The sequence below is a fragment of the Falco naumanni genome, chromosome 10 (assembly GCF_017639655.2).
Source record: "Falco naumanni isolate bFalNau1 chromosome 10, bFalNau1.pat, whole genome shotgun sequence".
NCBI classification, from domain to species: Eukaryota; Metazoa; Chordata; class Aves; order Falconiformes; family Falconidae; genus Falco; species Falco naumanni.
In genome coordinates, this window is record NC_054063.1 from 19,121,179 (window position 1) to 19,148,381 (window position 27,203).

A 27,203-nucleotide genomic window follows, 5' to 3' on the forward strand; every position below is an offset into this window, starting at 1 on the left:
GCTGGTGTTCACAGGCTGCCTGCCTGGCCTGGGACAAGTGCAGCCACTCAAACCTCTGGCTTCCCAGCGAAAAGTGGGAGTGAGATTTCTTAACCGCTGGTGGGTCTTGCTCTAACAGTAATGCAGTACCTGGTACTGCACGAATGGTACCACACAGGTGAGATGGTGCTGAGCCTACCTGCTGAGGCACTGCGGCCGTGCGCCGGGTACAAATACCTGGCTAGCTTAATGCTGTTGCCCATAAGGCACCAAGTTATTTCAGAAATTATTTCTGGGCCATTGGCCTGCCTGTTCTTGTGATAACTTCATAGCACGGACAATAGAAATGAGTGTTTTGTTTATCCTGCTCCGCCCCCCCCGCCGCCCCCCCCCCCCCCCCCCCCCCCCGTATGTGCTTAGAGTATTTATGGGGAGGACAGTTTGCTGGGGGTGGCAGCCACTCTGCTGCAGCTGTGGTCGTTAGTGGGCTGCTCTCAGAGGGCTCTTCGTGTCTCGTTAGCGGGGTGCGTGGCCCTGGGGGGCTGGGGGGGGCTGGCTGCTCTGCACCCTGCCACAGGAGCGGTGTGCTGCGGGGCCACTCACACTGCCACTGAAGGAAGGTGTCACAGTTTGGTTATAAATGAGCTGCTGCTCAGGATTTTGCACCTTGGGGGTGGGGACCGCCAGGCAAAGACCCACGTGGTCGGTCCATAGGGTGACAAATCCAAGGTGGGTCGGTCTTAGGATCATTTGCCTTTCAAATCTTTTGATCATCTTTGGACTCAGCTTTAGGGTCCAATGCCTTAACGGGCAGGAACTTGTTCTTCTGCCAGCTTGGCCTGTTTACAGGTCCTTTTGCTGGCTTTGACAGTCACTGGTGAAGTGACCCAGAATAGCCTTGGCCTTCCCTTGTTGTTTTATTTTGCCCGAGCGGCTGAAGCTTCAGCTCCCTCCTGTCACTCCTGTGATTTATTAGCTGTCTCAGAGATGTTTAGGTGATGCACTGCAGGCCTGATGGCACAGGAATAAAGCTTAGGGGAGAGCAACGTGGCAGTGACCCGTCAGGGAGCGCAGGGGAGGTTCTGGAAGCAAGACCTGGCTGGGAGTGAGCAGAGACTCAAAGTGGGAGGCTTTCCAGTGTGCCGCTAGCACAGAGCTGGATGCCCAGGCCCTGCATGTGGCTCTGGGTGTCTTCTGCTGCGTTCTGAAGTGAAGCATGGGTGTACAGGGCTGAGTTCCCACTGGGAGGTCTGCTCCTGACATCTTCACGCAGGGGGCTCTTGCTGAGGACAGACAGCATGCTGCCGGGAGGACGGGGGCCTGAGGGTCAGAGGTTGAATCTTTAGCTGGGAGCATTTCGTTTTGGGGTCTAACCTAGCACGGCCTGACATCCAACCTGGCACCGACCAGACTTAGGTCTGGGCCAGCACTCAGGCTCCCGGGCAAAAATACATTTTTGCTTCCTTCCCATGCAGCTTGTGCCTGAAGATGGGGGAGGTGAGCGTGTGCGCAGGGACAAGGGGCGTGGGGTAACAGAGAATAACAATTGTCTTAATGGAAAGAGAGAGGGAGAGAGAGAAGAAAAAAGGGCTGTTGAGCTCTTTCTCTCCATCCCCGAAATAATAGACCTATTACTATCCCCAAACCTCAGTCCCCCTCCCCTCCCCGCTCCCCTCCCCAGAGAAGAATTGGTCACTGCACAGCTGTGTGAGCAAGAAAAATATATTTATATATATAAGAGAATCTGCCCTTCTGAATTGGTTTGTGGGGATGGACAAAACCTCATTGTGCGCTTTATCTGCCCAGAAGAGAATAGTCCCACAGTCTCTGCCTGGCAGGGGCTCTGCGTTTGGTTAACTGTGGTCAGATAACTGTAACTTCATTTAGCTACTGTACTGTTATTTTTTTTTATTATTATTTGAGGCATTATTATTGATTGTGGCCACATCTGGGGAAGAAAACACAACTGTCCCTTCCCGCAGCCCCCGCACTGGAAGGACGTTTTAATTTTATTTTGGGGGATTTGAGGCTGGGAGTGGGGGGGTCGAACCCAAGTGGGTTGCGCTGGGGCTTCAGGCTGTTGGAAGAAGCTGGGTTGCGGGGGGACGACCCCCGGGCGGGCGGGTGCTGGGGGAGCCCCCGGTACCGGGCGGGCTCTCCCTGCCGGCGGGGGGCGCGCGCTGCCCGTGGCGGGAGGAGGGGGGGGGAGGAGGAGGAGCAGCAGCAGCGGCGGGCCGGGGCACCGGAGGCGGGGAGGGCGGGAGGGAGGAGCGCGGCCGCGGCAGCCCGAGTCGGGCAGCGCTGGGCGGTGCGCGGCGGAGGCCGATGGGCAGCGGGCGGCCGCGCTCGGTGCCGGCACCGGCTCCGGGACCCCGCCGGGGTGGCGCGGGGCGCTGAGGGCGGCACCGGGGCTTCACCTGCGGAGCGGCCCCCGGAGCGGCCCGGGGGGATGCCCCGCTGCGGGCGCGGAGACTAGCCCGGCCGCCCGGTGCATGGCCCAGCTATGGAGGTGGTGGACGAGACGGAGGCTCTGCAGCGCTTCTTTGAAGGTAAGAAGGTGCCCGCTGAGCCACAGCTCTTCGGCCACAGCCCGGCCGGGCTCCTGGTGGCCCCTGGGGACAGCAACCGCCTCGTCCGGCACCGGAGTGACCCCAGGTCCCCACGCCTGGGCAGGACGCCAGCGCGCATCCTCCGGCGTGGGGTCCGAGCTGGAGGTTTAAGCACACCGAGGGCTGCGACCGTGTTGCATCCTATGGTGCGGTGCGGGCACCCCGGCCAGGACCTTGCCGTGGCCCTCGCCCGTCCTCGGAGCAGGCACCAGGGTCCTGACGGTGGCTCTGGCATATGGATTGCAGGCGTCGCCGTGGGGCCAAGCCCCCGGCCACCCTCCCTGCTGGCCTCAGGACCGGCAGCCCCCCCGCCTGCCCCCGGAGCTGTGGCCGCTGGGCGCAGCGTGTTGAAGCAGGGTCACCGCTCTGGGCTTTGCTGGGGAAATCGCCCCTCTTTGGTCACGAAGACAGCTGATCCCACGGTGGTGTGTCCGGCAGGGGACCCCACACCAGCTCTTCATCTGTAGGCCAGCACTGTCCAGCCAGAGCCCAGACCCCTTTGGGCACCACGTGTCCGTGGATCAGAGTCTCCTTCCCATCGGTGCAAACCAAAGGCAGCTTTTACTGAAACCCAGTGGTGGAAAAGTGACTGTAAGGAGAATTTGGCCTCTCTGTCAAGCAAGGGTGGAACACAGTTGCTCGTGGCAGCTGAGGGGTTGGTAGGGCTGAACTGTGTGGCTGGGGAGGCGTTGGGACTCCATCGCCCTTTGCTGTTCCTCCCTTGGCTCAGTGTTTCTTCTCCCCGGTCTGGCTTTGTTGGCACACTTTGCTCTTCCTTGTTGAAGGTATTGTTGCTTCTCTCTTTCACTTGTCTTTGTTTCTCTCTTTGTGGGGCTGTGCCCCGCACCACATGCCCCTTGTTCTCTGGTGGGCCGTTTGCCAGGTGGAGGTTCTGGCTGCACGGGCTGTGCCACCTTGGTGTGAGCCCCTGGCACACAGATGCACTGGTCGAGGGGAACAGTGCGCCCATCCTAGCAAGGCTCCGTTGCGTTAGCAGGTCCTGTTGCCAGTGGCGGAGCTGGGGTTGGGGACCTTGGTCCATGGAGAGCAGGCTGTGTGCATGGGTCAGCTCTGGAGCCTGGATCCCCTCTGGAGTCCTCGTGCTGTGCTTCGCCTGCGGTGGGATAGGGCAGCGTGCTGTCTGCTCCGCTGAGCTGCTCACTTGGTGTGGCCTGGGGCAGTTGGGGTGGGATGACTGTGCCCCTCCTGTTCCTTTGGCTGCTGGAAGGACTTAACCTGGGGAGGAATGCAAAGATGCGCCACAAACAGAAGATGCTCTCAGGAGTGAACAGGGGCTCAAGCTGCGTACTTCTCACTTTCCTTTCCTCTGGCATCCCTGTGGTGCCTCAGTAATGCATCTCTTCTTCAAAGGAAAAAAAGCATCCCGTTTGTTCCAGCCGTGGTTCTGGATTCCCAGGAGCAACAGGATTAGCAAGGATGGGAAGCCTCGCCATGCGGGCTCTTATCGTGTGCTCCCAGCCTGTGTTCTCTTCAGCCTTGAGGGGGCTTGTTTTGTGTTTAGGGTTTCACTTGGACCAATTTCCTAAATCTTGCCCCCCCCACCCCACCCCCACCCCCCCCCGCCTCCTCTGAGCATCAAGCACCTCCCCGGCAGCCTGCACAGCCCTTGCTCAGCACCCCGGTGTTACTTACAGGCATTAGACTTCAGCTGTCCGGCTCTTCTTTTCGTTTGTGGAAGTGGCATTTCTCTCTCTCACCCACAGCATCTTTTTATAGGGTGGAAAGTTTCTTTCTTTGTCTGTCTGTCTCATTCTCTCATTTGGGTGATCCTGCTTGAGCAGGGAATAGGGCAAGGTGCCCTCAGGAGTTTCCTGCCCATCTCCATCATTCTGGGATTCTTTCTCTCTTTTTCTTTTTTTCTTTTTCCTTTTTGCATCCTTTTATCTTTGTTTTTTGGTTTGTTTTTTTTTTCTTTTTGTCTCTCTCCTCCTTTCTCTCTCTTTTTCTTTTTTGAATTAAAGCCATCTGGTCCCTGTAAAAACCGAGAGTGAAGGAAACTGGGGCTGAAGGATATTTCTTAGCCTCTGATATTTGCTTACTTGTATTTTTAGAACTTCTCTGAGCTTAATTTTTTTTGTGGAGCCCAACATGGCTGTTTATTTTGTTTGAGCAGCTAGATCCCTTTGGCGGTGTTGTTAAAGAGCATCTGTTACAACACAGTGTTTGAGGGTGAGAGGGGAAGAGGAGAAAGTTTTATTATGAAGGGTTGCTGCTCGGTTCAGTTTATGCAGTGAGTGAAGAAACAAAGTACTTTCCTTTTTTGCACGTTGTAATCGTGGTGCTCTGAAGGAGTATGTGGCCAAACTGATCCTCTGTTGTTTGGAAGTGAAGGTCAGTCTGTGCCTTAAACTGCTAGCTTTGCAGCCACAGAGCCAGATTTGCCCTGGAATCTTGCTGTCCTGAAGAATTAATGGTTTCTGTACGTGTAATAGAGTGGTGAACAATAGATCTGTTAGAGTTTATTAATTTGCAGGAATAAATTCATTAGTAGAACTGATTCCTTGCTCCCATCGTTTCTTTAAGAGGTGTCTGCTGATTCCCTTCCTGGAGGGAACACGTGTTCAAATCATATTTTTTTTCTTACAGCGAAATATTTTTTTCTTCTCACAGATCATCTTCTCACCAAGTGGAGATTTTACCCTAAAGGGATTTCTTCCTGTGCACTGAAAACCCTGAAATAATTTGGGAATTCCCTTTCCTTTGCCTGTCTCTGATTTGTACAGGATCTGAGCCTGCTGTAAGCAATCCCACCACATTTAAGAGTAATCCTTTAGTGCTTGTGTAGCACTCGGTATTTCAAAGTGTCAGACAAGGATTAACTGGTCTCTTCTTGCAGACTTTTGGGGAGTGGGGGCTGTGCTGCCTGAGGTGTGGAAGAGAGTTGGTGTCTGTACTAATGCTGAGTCCTGGCGTTTGGCTGGCTCCAGCGACAGTGCGGCAGGTCCTGTCTGCAGAGCAAGGCTTGTCTGGGGGAGCGGGTGCTCCTGAGCACTGAGGGCCGGTTGCCTGCCTCTGGTTTTCTCAGCTGCAAGAGATGGGCTTTTATTTTCGTCAAGATGGCTCCCAGTATCTGCTTGGGCAGGGTAATCTTGTTTCCCTGGAATGGAGTTGTCTGCTCTGTGAGGATGAGGTCTGAGACATGCAAGGACGGAGAAGTGGGAGAATGATGTGAAAAGTCCAGGGCTGTGCCCTGATGTTTGGGAAAGGGCCAGGGGAAAACATACTGAGTCTATAGGAAAAGAGATGGGTCGGGCTTAACTTCACATCCCCTTGGGATGCAGATGCTGTGAACGCGGGTCTGGCTGGCAGCATGGCCTCTGAGCATCCTCAGGGCGGGCCTGTCCCATGTTACAGGGATTGTCACTGTCCTGGTTTGCGTTAGCACAGCTGGTAAACCTGTGTGGTGGTGCCCAGGACCATCCAGCTGAGGAGAGCTTGGGCAGACAGCTGGGACAGCTCGCAGGCAGAGAGCGTGGGATGCTGCGGGTTCTGGCACTGGAGGTAAAGGAGCTCAGTTTGGTCTTTCCATAGTATTGGGAGTGTTTACCCAGAGCATTTGTATTTTGTATCAAAGGAAAAGTAGGGAGTTGAAAGCGTCTGACCCTTGGCTGGCATCCTGCTAGAAACCTTACCTTCCTCCCTGCCTACCACTCGCGTAAGGGAAACAGTTACGACAGAGCTCAGCTATTTGGGATCCCTCTCTCTCTCTCGGCTAATTTATGAGATAAGAGGTTGTTAAAGAATGTATATCGGGAAAGATGTGCAGAGCAGGGCTTGGGGGGCAGGGGAGTGGGTGGTTTGGCAGATGGCTGAATGGTGTTAGGGCAAGAAATGGACAAAGAATAGTGAACACTAAAAGTTTGGAGGATTTTGGGTTGGGAAAGACAGGTGTTGGTTAAACAGAAGGGACCAGTTTTCACTGAGGGCATGCAAGTCCTGTGAAACGAAGCAACTCTTTCCAGTTTTTCATGCAGCAGCACTCAGAAGCGTGTGTTTGCTGAGCAGCCGTGTGTGCATGAGCGGGGGCTGCCGGTGGGTGCGTGCTGCTGGAGGGGCTGCAGCAGCCTCTGAGCTGGGAGGGAGCAAATGACCACTGGGAGCTTTATCGGCAAGGCAGCAAGCGTGTTTGTATTAGTGAATGTTTTTGCCCGTAGGAGTGTATCTGTTTGGGTGTTAGTGGGTATGGGTTGCTTTCTCAGTGATCTTTGTTGTGTGTTGTGGAGCACTTTGTGTATGTGGGTAGGAAATGCTGCCTTGCAGCCCTGCAAGGAGAGGTCTGGGCCGTTGCCCCATTTTCCTTGAATGAAAAAATGGAAAATGACGAGGCTGAGGCAGAGACCTGAATCCAGGACTCCTGGGTTTGCATCTTGTCCACCATGTTGTGTCGTATGGGTCGGGTCTCTGCTGTGTGTCTGCAGGAGGATTTGGTGGTGGACAGGAATGGGTGGAGAAGGACTTCGCTGGTCAAACTTTCACTGATGCAAACGAGTGAAGCCGTGAGCTTAAAGGAAGAGGAATGATGGTTTCTCTTCAGAGCTGGCCAGCACCTCATGAAGTGTCCCTGAGCTGGAAGGGCTCTGGCTGCCAGCAGTGCTGGTGACCCAGCCTGTGAGTTACAGCTCGCTGGGGGTCCGCTGACCCACGGGGGCACCTTCAGTTTCTGCCAGGCAGCAGGTTGGGGGGTAGTGTAAGAGAATCACAGAGTAACAGGGGACTGCTTTGGAGTCCTCCTGGCTGCTTAGGGATGCAGGAGGGAGGCTGCTGGTTTCTTGAGGCTGCAAATGCTGGGAACAGAAAGGGAAGGAGGACAGCAGAGCCGGGACCTCTAGAGCAGAGGCTGTGGTCCGTGGTGATGCGGCGCGGCCAGCAGAAGCTGTGCACACAAACCAGGGCAGCTGGCCCTGCATATGGTTTTGGGTGCCTGGACTTGATGTAGCAATGCAACTACAGCAGATGGGAGCATTTAGTTTCTTAGCATTCTGCGAAAGAAGGGCTTTTAGGGGAGCTGGGTTTCATGCTCACTGTTCACCCTCTGCCTGTTTGGTGGCTGCCTGGCCCTTAGCCTCCGCGTGCCCCAAATGCATCTTCAGGCTCTGATGCTGTGCTGGAGAGAGGCTTTCCCGCACCGCTGGTGGGGAGCTGTTTGATGTGGCCAGCGCAAAGGCAGAGGGAAAGCATTGGGAAAAAGCTGTGGAGAATCGTGGGCTCTGTGCGAAAAGCACAACGTGATCTTTGCTGCATGTCGCTGTGGGTCCTTTGTGCCTAGACCTGACTCTCGGGAGGAGCGGGCTTGGGGACGCAGTGGCTTTGCAGTGTGACAGTCTCTCCGCGGCCTGGCTGGCGCAGTGGGGAAGGTAAGAGGCTTTATGTGGAGCGCTTTGCTGAACGGAGTTAGCCCGTGACAGAATGGTCCTGGGGAACCTGGTACAGCACAAACACATGACCATCCCTCCTGGTAATCCCCTCACAGACCCAAATCCCAGAGTGTAGCAGCAGCCTCCCAGCTTCCTCCCTGGCCCTCCCACTCTTCCCTGAGGGAATAGAAAAACCAGCAGGCAGCAGCCCTGGGACCTCGACCAGCCGAGCTAGGCAGCATAATGACAGAGGGAGAGAGCAGGGACGCAGCGGGAGCTTGACATCTGCTCTCACCATGCTCAGGATGCGCTGGATCCGAGCAGGTAACAGCACAGATCCCCCAACCCTTCCACAGCTCAGCTTGCTTTCCCCTCTGCCTCTCCATCTCTCTCCAATGTGATTGCCTTCTGATCCTCCTCTCTCTGCCCTCCGTTTCGAGCTTCCCCTGCCCACCCGGCTCGGGGTCTGCCTCTGGTCAGCACATGCCCTCAGCAAGAGCAGGTAACGTGAGGCTGCTGGTGAGCCCAGCTCCATCCTAGGGCCTAGGCAGAGGATGGAAAAGAGAAAAACGTTCCCTTGAGCTCATCAACCAGTGGTCTGCAGTGCTTGGCTGTGGCCCAGGGGCTTTCCTGGGCACAGGGGGAAGCTGGCATCTCCATCCCAGCCGGACCAACAGGAGGAGCTTCCCAGAACCTTCAGCCAAAGTGCTTGTCCTCGTCTGCTTCTCAGGGCAACGCTAGTGCAAAACAGTCTGCCGCTTCCAGCAAGGTCTCGTGACCGTGCTGGTATTTCTTTGGGGTCTGCCCTCTCTCCCCAGTTTCCCCAAAACTCCTTTTTCCTGGGTGGGAAAAGGCCAGGAGACATCCAGATGGAGTAAGGCCAGAGCGCTGTTCACAGGAGGGTGGATCCCTTCAGGCATCTGATAAAGAGCGGGTTGTGATTCAGAAAGAGCAACGTGAGCGCCCGCCCGCAGGGGCTCCGTCGGGACGGGGAGAGGTACTTTGCCCGTGTTCTGGTTAATGTATCTTCCACAGGTTGGCGTCCCGGGAGTGACACCTGGATGCGGACCAGGAGGGGTTTGGGAAGAGCAGATGAGAAGGGAGTCGTGCTGGAGGTGTGAGCGGGCCGATGGAAGTGGGCATGCTGGTGACTCAGAGATCCAGCTGACCCACACTGCTCCCTGGGCTGGGGTTGTGCTGCATGCAAGGATGTGGGGAAGAGATGCCCGTCAAGAAGGAGCCTTACTGGGATGCTGGATAGGCAGGGTTTCCCTCCGCTCCCTCACCCTTTTCTACTACAGCAAAGCATTGGCTAGGGATGGCCTTCTAGGACCAGCAACATCCCAGCTGTCATTCACTGGCGGCAAGAAATGCAGAGAAAAATGGCTTTGGGGCACAGTTAGCCTGGAGAGACCTGGGCATCACCTGGAGAAGTGCAACCCCACCAGAGCGGTGCATAGGGAAGCCGCTCTCCCCATGGGCTTTCTGCCTCCTGTCATGGTTCAGCGGTGGCCTTTTTGCTTTCTGCTGTCACCCTGGTTTATACCCTGCCGCTGTTCTCTGCCTGTGGTCACTTAGTGAGAAATAAAAGCAGGAGAGGCCTTTCAAAGAAGGGAGATAGGGACCTGCTGTACTTGCCCTCTTCTGTTTAGCAGCCTTGTGGATTCCTCCTGCTGGGACAAGACCTGCGTGATCTGGAGCTGCGAGCTGTGCTAGGAGGGTGTCAGGCTGTGGCCAACGAACCCCTGGCCCACAGCAGTGCTGCAGGTGCCTGCCCTTCCTCCGTGCTGCCCCGACAGGGTCCTCGACCATGGCCTGGCATCCCTCCAGTGTATCCCTGCCTGGGGATTTCCCTGCCCGGGGCTGGCGTTGCTCCGGCAGAGCTTTGCAGAGCTTGCCAGGTAACCCCCTTGCCTCTTCCCAGTAGTGTTGCTGACTGGACTTGGACTTTGCACTGCCTGATAAGAATCCCAGTAAGCTAAATGTGTATGAGGAATGATTAACCAACATGTGTGTTGCCAGAGGACAGAGGAGCAGCTGTGACTGGAGACACAAAACAGGAACAGGCTTGTGGCTTTTGGGCCCGAGCTGGTGCTTGCCGGGTGCTCCTGCCGTGCACCAGCTCATGGGGCAGCATCACTCAGGAGAGACAACCCACACTGTGGCCTCCTTGCTGCTTTTCAGGCAGACAGGCAGACACCAGAACCAGGGATGGACAGGGAGGGATGAGACTGTGTCTGATCAGCAGAGGAGGTGCAGAGTCCAAGGGGGGTACTGCTGCTGTGTAGGGAAGAGGGGCCCTTAGAAGCAGAGGGTGGATTGCATTGGACACTACACTTGGCTATCCTTTGGCTCCCACTTATGGTTTCATAGGTATACCCTCTTATTCCCACTGACTAGCACACCTTGGCATGCCCTTGTTTATCCTCCAGACCTTCCTTCTCCTGTTGGCACCGTTTGTCCTGCACAACAGGGACAGAGGACATCTCCTGCCTGGTCTGGTGGAGGTGGGTGGGCTGGTCAGCCCAGGACCCTCTGCTCCTTGCTGTCTTGCAGCACACCCTGGAGCGTGTTCAAGGCACGTTTGAATGAAAGGCGTCCGTCCCGAGGGAAAATGGACCATGATACTCAGGGTCCATCACTTATCTCATTGAACTTTGTCTGTTTTGGTGCAGTTACTCAAAATGGCGAAAGGGAGATGTGGGAGCCGGGCGGTGGGGCTGGGGAGAGCGGCCAGCCCTGGCTGCGAAGCGGAGATGCTGGGTTTGTTGTGGAATGAAAGCAACCAGTTGCTGATTTTGCTGGCTTGTGGGGTGGTGGGGAGGAGAGTTGGTTGGAAAGGTCAAGGCCGGAGTTTTAAACAGCCTTGGTGTGCTCAGATCCAGGATTTGAGGGTAGAGGCCAGGGTGGGCCAGGGGGAGCAGTCTTGGGAGTGCCAGGCAGCTGTGATCGTAATCCCGTGACATCTCCAGGGCTAGGGCCAGTGTGCAGGGCTGCAGGCGGAGGCAGGAGTCCTTTCCTCTGCTGCAGCACAGTATCGATGCTTCTTTCACATCCCAGTTGCTGTGACAGACCAGCCTGGCCATAGGAAAGCTGGCATCAGTCTCTGCAGCGGTTAAACTTTTCTTAGCCTCTCTGGTTTATCCTGCATTTCTTTTTTTCCTCACTTTCCCGCCTCCACATCCCTCATCCCTTTTGCTCTATCCACTCTTCTTCGACTGCTCTCATCATTTTTTTGTAGTGTATTGAAGGAGATGTACTGAATTATGCCCTAAGTACTTGCAAACTGCATCAGCAAGAGCAAAAAAAAGGGGGGCTGTGCCTGCAGAGCAGCGTGCAGTGTGAGCAGAGACTGAGCAGGCTAGCTGAAGCAGCGTGGGATGGGACCAGAAGTGAATAAAGAGCTGATAGGCACGTGCAATGCCAACAGCCGTGGTCTAGCTCTGATGAGATCTCTGCATTTTTAAAAAGAGCAATTAAAGCAATATTTTCTGGGGCTGATTTTTTTTTTTTCCTGTACAGTCTTTTGCCATCACCCCCATGTTGTGGCAGCATATTATCTTGGGAGACTCAGAGTGCCAAACTGATCTGGTTTTTTTACCCAAGGAGAAGATGATGGTAACTGGTGGGGAGGAGGCCCTGCAGAAGGCGTGGGGGTGGGCGTGGGAGAAGATTTATGGAAGACACAGGCAGGGTTTCTGAAAGAGTTGGTGGCCCAGTTCCTGCAAGCTGGCTGTCTGCTTTGGTGGCGAGGGACCCCAGAGCATGCCAGGGCGCTCCTGCTCACAGCCTTGAGAAGCAGGCAGAGTATAAATAATACATTCAACTTAATTTGGAATAGGATGATTCACTTCGTTTGTGTCTGGTGATACTTATTAATCAACAGTTATCATTTACGACTTTTAATCCCATGTGCTGACTACATCTGACTGCTAGATATCTCGATAAACAGGAAACCAAACAACTTATCAGCCCGCTTGATCTTGGCTTATCTTTTCTGTTATGACAAGCAATGGTTGTGGACATTGATTCCTTAAAGCACTAAAGGGTGTGCTTTGACTTTATTGGAAATTAAACACCTGAAGTAAAGGAAAAGCTTAAAAGCTGTGCATTATAAGGGCCATCAAGCCATTTCACAGGTGGCTGCTTGCTGATAATATAATCAATATTATATATTGAGTGGAGACTCAGTATCAGGACAGAAACGGTCTTTTCCCTGATGAGGTCCCATCCAAACAAAAATCTGAGGTCAATGAGAAGCTCTGGGCAGGGAGGAGTAGGAGGGCTTCTGCCCGTCTCTCCTCCCTCCTGCCTGTTTTAATTCTGTCTTTGGAAAGGCGTTGGGATGGAGAAGTGGGTGGTGATGAGTTTTCACATGCAGCATGGTGGAACGTGTAGTGAAGGGAGAGGAGTGACAAATAATATTTCAAAACTCATCTCATTGGTGTTGAGGGGAAACAGCCATGTGGGGACCTGCAGACTGGGGACAGGCTGCAGAGCCCAGAATGAGAAGTTTGGGTGCTGGAGGTTTTGCCTGGGCTGGGCAAGAGGAACTGGTCAAAAGTTAACCCAGTCCAACAGGATGGTCTTGTGGAACATCAGGGCAGGGACCTTTCCTACTCCTCTGCTTTTAGACACAGGTGCTGTGGCTCTGTTACACCCAGGAGCCAGCTGTGGGTGCAACAGATCATGGATGATCACCGATTTTTGTCATGAATTTTCAGCACGGCTTTGTTAATTGAGCCAAGGCACAAATTTGTAGGTGATCATGTCATTGGGCCAAGTCTGGCTTTGGAAGAGATGTGAAGGATGCCAGCGACAGTAAGCTGTCATGTGTAGTGAAGCTGATACCAGGCACCACAAATATTTCCCGCTGCTGCTGCAGAGTGAGACCCTGTCAGGAGGGTGTAATGCGCAGGCTGGGATGCTTGCTGTTGGCTCTCTGAAGGAGAGAAGTGGCGTTAACTGGGCTTTTTTCTTTAAACCTTCTTTTCTGCAGTTTTGGAAACCAAAACACACTTGAGAGTGAGCTTTGAGAAGTAGGTAGCAGGAACGAGGTGGAGAAAGTTGGCCTGATGTGTCCTCATTTTGTGATTTGGATGTGGGCTGCTCAGCCAGGGAACGATCCACGTTAGCAGAAGAGAAAAGGCCATGAGCTGTAGAAGCACACGTTGCTCCCTGGCATAGTCACTGCCCAGAGGAGACCTGTGGAAGTCTCTGGTTTTACCCCCAAAACCTCAAGTTTTGTAGAAGTTGTTTCTTCTTTGATCAGCCTGTTGTTTAAATGGGTCAGGGTGGTACTTGTGGGTTTAAGGCTTTTGTCAGTGCAGGAGAACCATGTTAAATGTTGGTGGTTTTGCTGTTTCACAAACTGTATAGCACTCAGTAAACCCAGAGGCTTTGTGCCAATGAGCAGCTGGGCAGGCCCCTGTTGGTAAGGTGTTAGTCCTCATTGCTGGTTGTGTTCCAGCAGGGTGAGCTCCAAACCTCTTTGAACTGGCACTGGGAGACAGACAGTGCCCTGAAGTCTTTCTGGTTCAGGTTAAGGTTGGAAGAGCGGGGAGATGAGCCTCCCCACTCACAGAGGCAGCCAAGCCAGGGATAAAGTGGCATCTCCCCTCCGTTCTTATCCCCGTCTGCTCCTCTATTCTTGCTTGCTGATTTCACAAGGCCCAGGAAGCAGCAGTAAGTCTTTCAATAAAATTGCCTTCTGATTTTCCTTACTTTGACAGTATAAGTTCTTAACATAAAGGTGCTTAACTGAGTTTCAGGTTAGAAGGAACTATCAGATCTTCTAGCCTGACCCATATAACAGCTTTCAGCAATGCAGCCTCCAGCTGGAAACTGTGGAGGGATAACAGGTTTGGTGGGGTTTTTTTTACTGCCACAGAGAATTTATCTATGAGATTGAGGTTAGCATCCTAGCTTTGCCAGGGAAACTGTGGGGCTTCTCATCACATGTGGTTGTGGGTTTGTGTTTCATCTGTGAAAAACCAACAACAACCAAACCCAACCAACCAACCAAGAAACCCATGGCTCTGGTTTGGGGCTTTTATGGGAAGGAATATGTCCTGTTGAACTGGGAGAAACTGGTTAGTGTTTGTCCTTGGCTCAGCCCTGAGGGTCTGTATGGGCTGAGGACTTCTCTGAGGGACTGGAGAAGTCAAAAAGACTTAGTGCAGGTTGTCAGAAATTGTCAGTAATTCACTTGCTTCTGCAGTAAGCTTTGTTTTTAAGAAAACAAAGACACAAATAACAGAAGTTTGTGACCACAGCACAGCGTGCAGGTCCGTTAGCACATGGGTCTGACCTGCTGGCTGGTCTCAGTACAGGTCTCTGTAAAAGCAAGTTCTCTGTCTGTCCCGTCAGAGGCAGAGGCTGGGTCTGCTGGCTTCTTCCAGCAGATCTTCAGGTCTGCGTGCTCTTTTCTGTAGGGCTAAGCAGGCTTCTCTTCAGACAAAACAGTGGGCATGTCTGCAGATGTGTTAGAAGTTCTGGGCTCCAGCATGGTTTTACGGCATGAATCCAGGCAGTTCCCTGTTGCTTTGCCTGTGTCAGCCCTTTGTGTCACAGACTTGTACAATCTTGGGGCACGACCCATCACTCCCTTTCTCGTATCTGTGTAGCCCCCTGCGCAAGCGACGACACAGAAACAAGCGGCTGGTAATCTTGGGAATTTCCTTCGCCCCATGTGGGCAGAGATGTCTCAGGCACCAGAACTGTAGGCACAGGCAAAGAAAACTGAAAAGAACTGATGGAGGCTGCCATGGTTGTTCAAGGAGTGTGGACTGTCCTTCTGGGAATGAGCGGCTCTGCCCTCCCTCCTGGTGCATGCCGGCGCAGGATGTGACAGTGGGGTGCGGGAGTGGGATGCAGGATGCAGGAGCAGAATGTAGGAGCGGGGTGCGGGAGCGGGATGCAGGAGTGGGATGTGGGAGCGGGGCGCGGGAGCGGGATGCAGGAGCAGGGCGCAGGAGTGGGATGCAGGAGCGGGGTGTGGGAGCGGGATGCAGAAGCAGGATGTGGGAGTGGGGTGCAGGAGTGGGATGCAGGAGCAGGATGTGGGAGCCAGGGTGCAGGAGCAGGGTGTGGGAGCGGGATGCAGGAGCAGGATGTGGGAGCGGGGTGCAGCAGCAGGGTGTGGGAGTGGGATGCAGGAGAGGGGTGCGGGAGCGGGATGCAGAAGCGGGATGTGGGAGCAGGGTGCGGGAGTGGGATGCAGGAGCAGGATGTGGGAGCCAGGGTGTGGGAGCAGGGTGTGGGAGCGGGATGCAGGAGCAGGATGCGGGAGTGGGGTGCAGGAGCAGGATGCGGGAGCCGGGTGCAGGAGCAGGATGAGGGATTGGGGTGCAGGAGCAGGATGCGGGAGCGGGGTGCAGGAGCAGGATGCAGGAGTGGGGTGCGGGAGCGGGGTGCAGGAGCAGGGTGTAGGAGCAGGATGCGGGAGCCGGGTGCAGGAGCGGGATGCGGGAGCGGGGTGCGGGAGTGGCAGTGGGCACGGCGGTACCTTGGACAGCAGTGCTGGCCTGGCTGGACCTTCCCAGCGCCCTTCTCCGGCCAGGTCAGCTCTGGCTCCACGGACACCCACGGGCCGCAGGGTGACGGCAGTGTGCCCAGCCTCGGCACGACCATTGCAGGCGGTTTCGTGTTTGCAGGCGCAGGGAGGTGCACAAAGCTGAATGTCCCATGAAATTCAGCTCTAGACCTAAGGCGTAAGTGCCAACTCTTTGCTAGTGACGAGGCGTTGCTCTTCCCTAGCCTCTTGTGTGTGAGCGGACTTCTAGGAGAATCTGCAGAGGGGAAAGTGCCTTTTCTATCATGACAGACCCCAACCTGCACAGTGAACCCCCAAAAGAAGCAGAGTGCGGGTCTGGTGGGGGTGGATCCTGCCTGCAGAGTGCATTCGTGCTGTGCCAAAGGCATCCCCGGGTCTGCCACAGAGGAAAGGGGGGAACCAAAGCTTAGAAAACTCTGTGCTGTCTTGGGGGAGTTTTGGGTGGCTGAAACTCTTGTCGTTTATCTTCTTGCCTCAGCTTCCCCCTGCCAGAATTGGTCACAGTCACCACCACAGCGGCTCTAGCCTTTTAGGTCACCTGTCATTTCGCGGCTCCCAGTGCTGCTCATAGGCAGTGAGGGACTGTCCTCCAGCCTTTGGAGGGAGCTTAGCTCCAGAATGGATTTAACATTTCTCTTCTGAGGTTAACGAATGGTTTGTCACTTGTGTGTCAGCTTCCAGGGATGCTCCTTTCACAGCCGGGGGCTGGTTGGAAGGCTCGGAGCAAGGGATGGACCCAGTGTGCTGTGTACGCCTGGCGGGAGCGGGACGAAGCCTGTGCCCTCCCTGCTCCCCTTCCATGGACAACTCCTGATTTATGGAGCTGCAGTCACATGTGCTGTGAATGAATTTTGCTAATAGAGCCCTCTCGGAAGGATCAGTGAGCTACAGTGGGGATAAGGAGATAGGAAAATATTGTCAAAAGTGTTCCTGACCTGCTGAAAATTCTAAATCAGCTTCTGATCACTGAGTTACCTCTGAAACCTTTGTCCGTGACTCAGCGATGTGGAGAACCTGAAGGACAGTCAAACAGCGAGTGGGCCATGTTTGTGGGTTTGGTTTGCTCTCCCTGAGCTTCTTGTATCTGTCAAGGCACTGTTTGCTGCCTCTGCGCTGTGATAGATTCGGAGCACTGTGGCCTCTGCAGCTAGGAGGGGCCTCCAAGACACCCGAGAGGCGCATTGCTCCTGGAGCATCTCTTGGAGAGTTGTGGTTTATAGTTTCCAAAAGAGGGTGCCCGGTAATGCTAACACTCGTGTTTATTGCAATCAGATATGAGCCCGCTGTGGCCGTGCTGTGCCAGCGTGGGGGAGCAGATGGTCCCTGACCGGCATGTTTTGCCTCTCTGGGAAAGCTGTTGCTGCCTGCTGGGAGCATCACCTTCTTTCCTGGCTGAGGCTGTCAAATCTTGCACTCAAACTGCCATATCCTCCTCGCAAGACTGAAACCCCCTCCCAGCAGGCTGCTTTCTCCAGGGTGAGTTCATGTATGTGAGGATTCAACCACTGTTCAGCCTCCTGGGTATAAACAGACCAGACAAGGACTTCTGTAAAGCTGCTTCTGCACCCCGAGCAGAGTTATTTCAACCTTTTCCAAAGCCTCTCCAGTATTTCCATGCTCTCTTCCAGACAAACAGAGGTGGGCCACCGATTCCAGCAGCACTATGCAGAAAAACCAGGACCATTTCTCTGTCTTCTGTTTGATAGTCCACTCGTGCATGGAGAACTCTGCAGCCATGGCCAGAGCTGTGACATTGTGCCGAGGGCTCAGGGGCTGTGGTTAGTCCTGAAAGCTGGAGCCTTTCATTTAGTCTTTTTTTCCCCCAAGTTTCCCTGCCTGTACGTGCTACTTCCAGGTGATTGTCTTGCCTTTTGCTTTGCTGTTATGCAGCAGACAGATTGCTGTCATTTACCAGGTGATTCAAGATGCTCTGTAAGAATGAATTGTTTGATTTCCTTTCTTTTTTATCCCACCAATATGTGTGCCACCTTCAAACTTTGCCAGTGGAGAACAGCAATAAAAAATGCTGAATGGCTTTGGCCCAAACACCAGTCCCTGGGGGTCTCTGCTAGTCACCCTTCTGCTCTTTGATGTCTCTATACTAGCAGCTGTATTTTAGCTCTGTCAGTGATGCAGTGTTAGATCTCTCTCATGTTCTCCCTGTCAGTTCCATGCCGGGGAAGGTTCTAATCAGGATGTCGTTTGGCATTAATTGAAACACATTGGAGAAATCCAAGGCTGCAAACACTGCAGGGCAGGGGCTGCCTGGCTGGTATTTGAATTGACAACATCTAGCCCAGCAGACCTCCAGTGTGCTGCTACAGAGGCAGCTCAATAACAAGTGTATTTAGCCATCTAAATATGCTGCCAGTACCACAAGCACTGAGAGAGAAGATGAACAGTGGATTTTGCAGGAAGGCCAGGATTTCTGACCTGTTTCCCATGAAGTCAGTCAAACTGCTGTGGTTCAGCCCAGCTGGAGCCATGGCCCTTTCGGGAAAGCAAAAGATGATGCACCTGGGGGAAGATCATTCCAAACACGGTTATTCAAAGGGAGGGAGACGGCCTCCCTGCGAGCAGCTGTGGCAGATGCTGGGGTGGCAATGGGAAGCAATAGCAGGGGGGTTGCTGTGCACAGGACAGCCACAGGAAACCGATCACGGCAGGCTGGTGGTAGCCAGGACCAGAGGAGCTGGCCTGTGCGCAGTTGTGGTTAGGAGATAGTGAATGGCCCAGCTGTGACATCCTTGTGCTATTTAGCACCAGGGGCACTGGCGGTGAGTAGCGATAAGAAAGGGAGCATTCAGGTTGGGCTCTGAGAAAGGCAGCCAGGCTTGGAGGAGCGTGGGGCTGTGGCATCATCTCCCGAATGGAAGTGCTGAAAGTCCAGACACAAGGGGCAGAGCCCCAAGGAGCGAGCTGGGAATGAATGACCTTATGCTGGCCTGGACAGAAGGCTCTAAGAGGTCTTTTAATCTATTGATCTAATGACTCATACAATTTGTGTAATTTCCTTGCCTTCCCACTCTTCCCTCATAACTCAGCTCTTTGTCACAGTTCTGGCTGGCAGCAAGACAGACTTGTTCGCTCAGGACCTACACGCTGCTTTCCCCAGCAGGTGCTTTAAAACAGCAGCAGCATGTGATCTCTGCTGTGGTGGGAAGGAGCTGGGGGAGCGGTGCTGGGAAGGAGCAGCACTTACTGCCTGTTGTCCTGTGCGCTGGAGGGAGACTGAGGAAGCAGAGGGGAGGGATGGCCCCCGGCGGTCAGGTACCAGGAGAGGGCTCTCGATTTGGTTCGCAGGTCCCTGACCTTCCTCGTGCATCTCTTCTGCGCGCAGTCCTTTGGGAGAAGGTCTTACCCCTCGTCATCCATCCCTTGTGCCTCCACGCCGGCAGCGCCAGCAGCACTGCCGTCAGGTTTGTCTTGTTTTGGGTACATCTCACCCTTATTTGAGCCTCAGTATTTGCCTTCACTTGTTTAATGCGTGGAGATGACTTAGGCTGCACATCAAGAGCCTGAGGAGCTGCTCTGCCTGCAGGAATGTGTGCAGCCAGTGCCTCCCACCTCCCCCAGCCCGGAGTGACCTCCTCATCCTCTCCTCCATATGCTGCCCTCCCCACACAGCATCCTCCAGCAGCGTGCCAGGCACCTTCCCTCTTGGTTTGTACTGCTCCAGACAGCACACTTCTTTGAAGTGAGACCCAGAACACACAGAGAGCTTGCAGGGTGGATGGGATCCAAACAGCATGTTTGGTATCTGATTTGTATTGTCTGGTAACTGTTTGCTAAATCCCTGGTGCAGGAACTATGTTCCAGCGCGGGAGACAGCTCACAGTTAGTCAGAAAACACAAACAGCAAATATTGAAGAGAAAAAAGAAATCTCAGTTTCAGTGTGAAAGTCTATATGGAAATAGCCAGCATGGCAGTAATACCTAGGGAATTAAAAAAAAATCTAATTGCATCATTACTTGTTACTTATTGTGGGTGGCTAGAGAAGCTTAGCTTAGCTCAGGAAATGGCAAAGCATGAAGGCGACTGAGCTGGTCCACGACCACCTGATTGGAAAGTAGCTTCCTTGGAGCAGAGGGCTCTTCAGTCTGGTAGTTAAGGGTGTGGAGGTACATCGTGCTGAGGTGTGTCCTCATCGTACCTAAAATGAGGACCTTAAAGGGTGGAAATGGATTACTGTGGCCCCTTCCTCAGGAGATGAATTGATCAGCTGAAGCCTAATTCTGAATTGCATGTGTCTGAAGGATGTGTCTTCTCCAGTGAGAAACTCCGGGTTTGGTGGGGGACACCCTAAGTAAAAAATTACATGGGCTGCAAGATTCAGGGATGTAATGGTTGGCATTGTCTTGAGATGGATGAAATCAGAGAAATAGTGTCCCCTGTGTCCGTCCCTCTCTCAGGAACGCAAGGAGGGCAAGAGCTCCCAAGCAGGGCACAGCAGCTCCTGCATCAACCCTGAAGTGGCAGAGCAGGATGGGTCTGTCTGGACCATTTACACAGCCCCAGCGCTGCTGCCTAGCCCAGCGTGCACCAGCTGAGGGAGTACCTGCAGACACACCATTTGTACTCCACAGCTGCTGAGTAAGGCTTAGACCACCAAAGCAGGACACGTTGAATCTCCTCCTTGTTTCCTTCTTGGAAAGAGGAATGACTGCCCTATGCCTGTGAGCCTGAGCACTTCTCTTGGTTGTGTTGCTCGGCTCCTAGATCCTTGAAGGATCAGCCTTGGGAGGTTTGTGCCATGTGTGCAGCAGAGGTAGATAAGGACTTGCTGCAGCGCTGGTGGAGGAAACCCAACGATGTAAGAAGCTTGTGGTGCCCTTTGTGATTTTTGCAGGAGTCGGTTCTGGAGGAAGCACTATTTGCAGTGTAGCACTGAGAGAAAGTGCTGTGTGGTTGCACATCCCAGCTGTGTGAGAAGTAGCGATGACCTTGTGAAAGATTGGTGTTGGTTGCACAAAAGTAGTGATGGCCCTCCCCAAGCCCTGGCAAAAGTCCCATCTAGATAAATTGCTCTGCTTTCTTACTCTCAGTCTCCTCTGGAGGCTGTCCAGGCTGGACAGGAGAGACCTTGTTGCCTCCCAGTTGGAAGGGAGGAACGAGATGCCCGATCTGGACGTGGTGTTCCAGGCGATGCTTGGCTGCCTGTGGGCTTGTATTCTGTTGCTGTTTGATTATTAATCTTCTTGACTAAGGACTGTTTTGTGCTGGGGGGGGGTTCCAGGAGAGGTCGTGCAGCTCCAAGTCCCGAGTCCCCCACGTGTGTGGTGTGCATGTCTTCCAAATCGGGCTGAAAGTGGTCTCCAGAGTGGCTCTACAAGTTTGCTAAGAGCCTTTCCAGGAGCCGCAGGCTCAGCAGTGTTGGTGGCCCTGCAGCGTCCGGGGACTGTGTCCCTGGGCTCTCTCCCTGGCAGTTGCAGAGCAGCAGTGACATTGCTCAGCCATCTGCCGTCAGCCTCATCAAGCCCCTGTCCCTCTCTGAGCCTTTATTGCCTCTCCCGGTCACCACCAAGCATGACCTGGGCACCTGGGTCAGAATCTCTGCTTAATACTGGTATGTAACTGGTAATAAATATTATTATTATTATTTCATGTATTGTTGATATGCTCTGATAATAATTCACACCAAAGAAAGTTTATGCTGATAGCAAGAAGGGCTGCGCTGGACCTTCGCTGGCATGATGCTGACAGGGATCTTGTGCACATAGGTGTTACCCTATAGAAAAAGGTCACTGCAGTCCCCCAAAACTTGCAATCTGGGTCAAGTGAGCTGCAGAGAGGAGCACACAAGAGCAGAAGCTTTTGCTTATGTCTCCATTTTTACTGTCCCTTAAAGCTCGGCTCGGCAGGGTGGCCACGTGGCTGATGTGCCGTGATCCCACTCAGGGCACAGCTGGAGGAGCTGGGTGCGTCGTGCTGCTCCACCTGGGGTCAGGTGAGCCCACCAGCATGAAGGAACCTCGGTGGCCGGGATCCAGAGGTGGTGCTGAAAAGCCCTTCCCCATTTCTGTCTTCCTCCTGGGCTGGGGAATGATGGTGCAAGGGTCATGGAGGCAGCCTCAGGCAGCGGTACCTCTTTTTCAGTCCTGAGCTTGGGAGATGCCAAACGAAGTGGCCTTCTCAGGTCCCGTTGTCCCCCATGCCAGCTCTCCAACACCCTCAGTCCAGAGAGGGAGATAAAGGCGTTGTCTTCTGCCTCTGTGGGACTCTAAACAAACAGGGCAATGTGCCCCCCTGGGCAGGCACCTTGGACCCTGCCAAATGGCGACGCTTGTGTGGGTGCTGCTGTTGCTTCCATCTTAGTGCATGAATGGACAAGCAGGGCATTGACGGCTGCGGGGACACACACAAATGCTCCACTGTGTCCCCTCTCACACCTTCCCCTCCTCCTCCTTGGCCCCAATGCCCGGAGGACAATGGCTCTATCCATGCCAAGGTTCACAGCTGGCAAAGGCGGAGGAGAGGCCAGGACAAGGGTGGAGAGCTGGAAGGAGAAGGGACTCAGGAGGGTCTGGAGGGATAACAGCTCCGGGAGGGAAGGGACGAGGGGAGACGAGAGATGGGGAAATTCGAGAGGGGCTGGAAGAGGGATAGGGGAGAAGGTGCTGAGAGGTGGCTGGTGGAGAGGCCAGGGAAGGCAGTAGGAGGGAGGGAGTAGAAAGAGGAGGGCTCAGGAAGGTTTGGGAGGGAGGACGAGACTTGGTCATCTCCTCTGTGTGGAGCTTTTCCTGCAGGGCTCCCTGAGGGACGTGCCCATGCCCTGCTGTGGTGCAGCGGGATGATTTCCTCTGGATCCTTGTACCTCTTCTGTCTTGGGATGTCTTTCACCACACACCTTGTCCTCCCCAGGGTGTGGGAGGTGGAGAGAGAGCGTTATCTCTCTATATATACACCTATACCGAGTGTATATACTGGCTTGTATCCGCTTCCTGCTAGTACGTCAGGAATAGCTATGGGAGCGAGGGATGCTGTGGGCCTGAACCAGGACACGTTGAACAGTTAGGGACACTTCCCAGCTTATCTAAAGGTGCTTTTGTCAGATATATTCTTCCGTGCATGTAAGCGAAGGAGCTGTAGTAGGCCTGTGTGAGAGCAGAAGGGAGTTTTCCAGCGGCCATGGAGACACTGCTGCGGCTGGTGCTGCTGACTCCGGGCGCTGGGCTGCAGGCTGGCCATGGTTTGGTCACACCTCGTACCAGTGTGGTTCATTAATCTGTTTTGCCACTGGCGCTGCTTTGCTGTTCACCCAGGTTGTTGTTACTCCAGGGTCTTGTTGGCCACTGGAGACCTGTAATGCTTTTTATTCATTGTGGTAAGTCCGGAGTCTTGGCTAAATCCCACCTGTCCTGTGCCTCTATTCCTGTTGCACTGCTTTTCCTGCATCCTGCTCTAGCTGGCATGGGATCGTTTCTCCTCCCAGCAGCAGGATCGTTGCTGGGTCAGCTGTGGGAGCAGGGATGCTGTCTGGGAGCTCACCAAGGGGGTCAGGCACAGCCGGGCTGCCTGCAGCCTCGGCCTCTCCACAGAGAAGGTGTGTGTGTTCAAAACCCCTCTCAGCTGCTGCATTCGGGAGTTCAAATACATGACACACAAAATTCGGCTCCCTGGAGCTCATATCTTCTGGGTAATGCCCAAATTCTCATGAACCCTCATTTCCTTAGCCCTGAGTTTGGTGTTTTCCCCAGGGTCTTGTCCCATGGACTGGCAGAGCTCAGTCTGGGCTGTGTGTTTGCTGTGACTTTGGATCTTGGGTTTTCTGCTCTGGCATGAACAGAGGATGCACAAGCTGCCCCATTGCTTTGGAGGGACAGGGCCATTCTTGGTGATGGGCTGATAAGGGCACGTCCCCAGGAAGGGACACAGGGTGGTGACTCTACCTCTGCATTGACTGGGACAAGCCTACCTTCTGTGATGGGAAGGGGCTGTGTTTGCATGTGGGCGGGAGAAGGGTGTCCTAACACGGCTGAAGATGCTCAAGGATAGGAGTGAGTATTATTTACATTATATTTAGGAGTGAGCAGCCAGTCAGTGTAGCTAGTGTAGCTCCATCAGCATCAGACCAAGTGAAGACCCCTGAAGTCAAGCAGTTGCGTGCATGCACACCACATAAAAGTTTTCCCCGCTGGCAGCCTGTGCAGATCCCGGCTGGTTGTCCTGGAGGGGCCAGAGGAAGATGATAGAGAGCTTGGCGTGAGGAGGGGCTCACCCCATGGAGGAACCATGCTGCAGTTCAGGGAGAGGGCCTGGGGGCCCCTCAGTGCCTCAGACAGCCGGGGCTTTGCTCTGGGGTGGTCCCGAGAGCGCTTTGGGGGAGATGGAGGAGTAGGTCTGGCTCGGCGTCCAACTCGGGTTACAGGAGCCCCTTTTGCTGGGAGTGACTGGTTATCATTACAGTCAGGTAATAAAGAGCTTTAATTAAGGAGGAATGCTGGGCCGGTATCTGGGGGGAGGCAGGGGCTGCAGGGTCCTTGTCCCTCCTGATGGAGGGAATCTTTCCACCCCTCTGTACACTCTGGGCATCCCTGGGTTGGGTGGATGGAGCGATGGGGAGATCATCCCACTGTCCCTTGCGCCACCAGCTGTGTCCCTGTGGCTGGCTGTCCCCAGCTGGCAGATGCATAGCCCAGGTCCCTGGGCAGAGGCAGGGTTTTGTCATGGCCCCTTGCTGTGTCCCACTGCAGGCAGGGCTGGCACGGGAGGGTTGCCATCCCCAGCTGGATGCTCTTCGGGCTTCACCCTGCGCGGCAGAGCCAGCCAGGCTCCCGCTGATGGGGAAGTAGGTCTGAAGTCGAGCGCTGGCCCTGCAGCTCCCCGGGCTTAGGCAGTGTTTGGTTAGCTAGCCATGGCACAGATTCCTCATGCTCACAGCCAGGCCGGCAGCCAATCTGCCAGGGCCGAAGGATAAACAGGGGAGGAAGCAGAAGGGGATGCTGAGCAGCATGAGGCCCCGGGAATGTGCCGATGTGGCAGCCTGGCCTGCCGGTTGCACAACGCCGCGCACACGGCCACAGGAACGTGCTCGGGGCTGTGCCGGGCCTCTGCACCTCACCGTGGCACCAGTCACCCCAGTGTGGCGTGCCACCGCTGAGCTTCATAGGCAGTGCCGTGCCTCACCGTCTAATGGCTGGTGGGTCTTCATGCCCGGCAGCATTTGCTGAAGCTGGCTGTGTTTGTCCTGCTCAGCTATGTATCCCACCAACGCTCAGCACCCACTCCAGTGCGTGCTGGAGAGCTGCTGGGAGAGGGGATGCTGCATCTTGCCATGTGGGACCAGCAGCCAGGAGCTCCTGGGATCTCCTGATCCTGTTCCCCCATGCACCCACTGGGTATTTTGTTATTGCCTCCCTGTTCAGCAATGGCTTTGTCACTGGGGTGCTCTGTGCCTCAGTTTCCCCATAAGCACCCTGCCATAAAGTGCTTTGTTCAGGGAGGGCACCAAGCAGAGGTCCTTGGGCAGGTGCATGTGATTTGCTGCTTACAGCGCCCAGCTGAAGGGCCATCCCATAAGCTACAGACTCTCCCCAGCATGCTCCAGCCACCTGCGCTGTACCACCAGCACCACGCCAGTGAGCCTTCTCCCTCTGCTGTGCTGCTTCTGACAGCTCCCCAGCCTGCTCTGGCTGTGAGCGAGCTGCGTGCCCTTTGCACCAGGTGAAGCTTGGTACACAGCAGGGTAACAGATCTGGCCCAGCTGTAGGTCAAGGGCTTCAAAGCAAAGGGCTGGTGCCACTGTCTCCTGCAGGCTGCTCCCTCTCCCGGCTGTGCTGCACACCGGGCACTGCCCAGCATGTCACTTGATCCGAAGGCAGCGCATCCCTGGGGCCACGGATGCTGCCCCCATCCTGGCCATGCTGGCAATGGGGCAAGAGGCTTGGATGCTGCTGGAGCACTCCTCGTCCTGTCTGGAGCGAGCCTGGGGCAGCAGTACACCGGTGACATCTGCTGTGCTTCAGGCAAGTGTGCTGGAGAAACAGCTGGACTTGCAGAGCAGCCAGCGGTGGAGGGTGTTTCTTGGACCCATCTTGTTCTGGGAACCAGTCAGGGTCGAGGTGGCAGGGAATGGAAATGGGCGGCAGGTGGGCTCACCGGGGTGTGTGGCTTTGTGTTATCTCAGTCTCAGTCCTCTTCTCACCGCCTCTGACAGCACTCAGGTCAGAGCACGGTACTTCATTTGTAATTCAGTCCTGCAAACGCTCAGCAGATCCCCAAAACCCTGAACAAAAATTCCCCCTCTGGTACATGGCATCAGTGCCTCAGGGAGGTTCTGGGCTTGGCACAGCTGCTTCTCTTCCTCCTCATCACTGGTGTTCCCCCACCCCTCACTGATGTTCCCCAGCCCCTTAAAACAGTTGACTTCGTTGTCATCTCCAGGTTCCCACATCTGGTTTGCGTTAGCAGATCCCAGGATGAAGTTCTTCAGCTCTCTCCCTTCCTCCCACCCCCAGGTGACCCAGGCAGGCTTATGGGTGATTAGAAGACAGGCAACAGAGCAAGAATAGGTGGGGGAGGGACTGTTATAAATAGAAATACCATAAACTTATCAGCCTACCACTCGAGGTAAATTCTGGTTTTAATCTCCCAGACCTGTAAATATGACGACTCACGGGGGTCAGATGCCGTTAACTCTTTCAGAGCCCTGCGGCTGCGTGCCCATCTCTGATGGGAAGCAGGATGCAGCGGAGCACCCGAACACAGGACAGGAGCAAGTTCTTGAGCCGAGAGGATGCCACCAGGAGGGATGAGCTGGCAGACCCACGCCATCGGAGCAGGGGCAGGGAGGAGCTGGCAGTGTGGGAAGCACCCCCGTTTGGATGTTGATCATGTTTGGAGGTTTGGGGAAGGCAGAGAAAACCAGTCCAAACATTGGGATTCCTGACATTCTCACACGTACGGGGGCCCCTGCTTGCCTGGCTCTGCTCATGAGGAGGGTGCTGCGGGTTTAACATCTTCTTGTTCCTCAGGCAAAGTTTACTTTTTGGGGGTCTCAACCCTTTTGCAAGGGAGGGGTTGACATGGTGTGAGAGTGGGGTGGCAGTGCAGGGGCCAAGAGGAGGACAGGACCTGGGGACCTGGCAGGTTTGGGAGCTTCTTTGCAGCAGCACTGACTGAAGGAGTTGTGAAAGAGAAGGTTGTCCTCAAAGAGTTTGCCCTGAAGACCTTCCATGTCTGCACAGGGAGGTCAGTGTGTTAGCAGTGGCTGAATTACTTGGTCGTGGTACCCTCCTGCCCTGGGACGTTCACTGTGTGCAAAGAGCACTAATAAGCTGGTTTGCAAGACAGTGCTCTTTGGGCAGCCCTGTGGGTGCCTGCGGCATCGCTCCCACTTGCTGCTGTGGGATGGAAGGCAGAATTCATCCTACTGAGCTTCAGGGACATCAAAGGGGCTACGGGTGACAAGAGTGCTGGTATACTCTTTGGAGCATACCAAAATTTGGTGCAGAGGCAGGGCCATAGACAGGAGGTGCTGTGTGGGGATTGCTGCTGTTCTTCCCACAGCAAGAGGGCAAACGCCAGCAACATGGGGGAGCTCAGCGCTTCTCTGGGCTCCTCCATCTCTCTTGGGCTGGGATGAGGAGATGCGGGAGTCTGTCTCGTGCAGAGCTGTGTGGGTGTCGAGCTTCCCAGGGTCCCTCCTCAGTGGCTTCCTGCTTCCTCCTAATCCCCACTTCGGA

The 27,203-nt window shown here is 54.6% G+C and overlaps 1 protein-coding gene across 5 annotated transcripts in view; it reads left to right on the forward strand.

Annotated features, from left to right (window-relative positions):
* Positions 1-2,296: 2,296 nt before the first annotated feature.
* The window catches only part of MYRF (myelin regulatory factor), a 64,197-nt gene continuing 39,290 nt past the window's right edge, over positions 2,297-27,203 (forward strand). For 4 of the 5 annotated variants that reach the window (XM_040609579.1, XM_040609583.1, XM_040609580.1 and 1 more), the window contains exon 1: positions 2,297-2,528. In XM_040609579.1, the coding sequence (XP_040465513.1) occupies positions 2,483-2,528 (46 nt within the window). In that variant the 5' untranslated portion in view covers positions 2,297-2,482. The remainder of the gene's footprint in view (positions 2,529-27,203) is intronic. The other variant, XM_040609582.1, reaches the window with a different exon arrangement.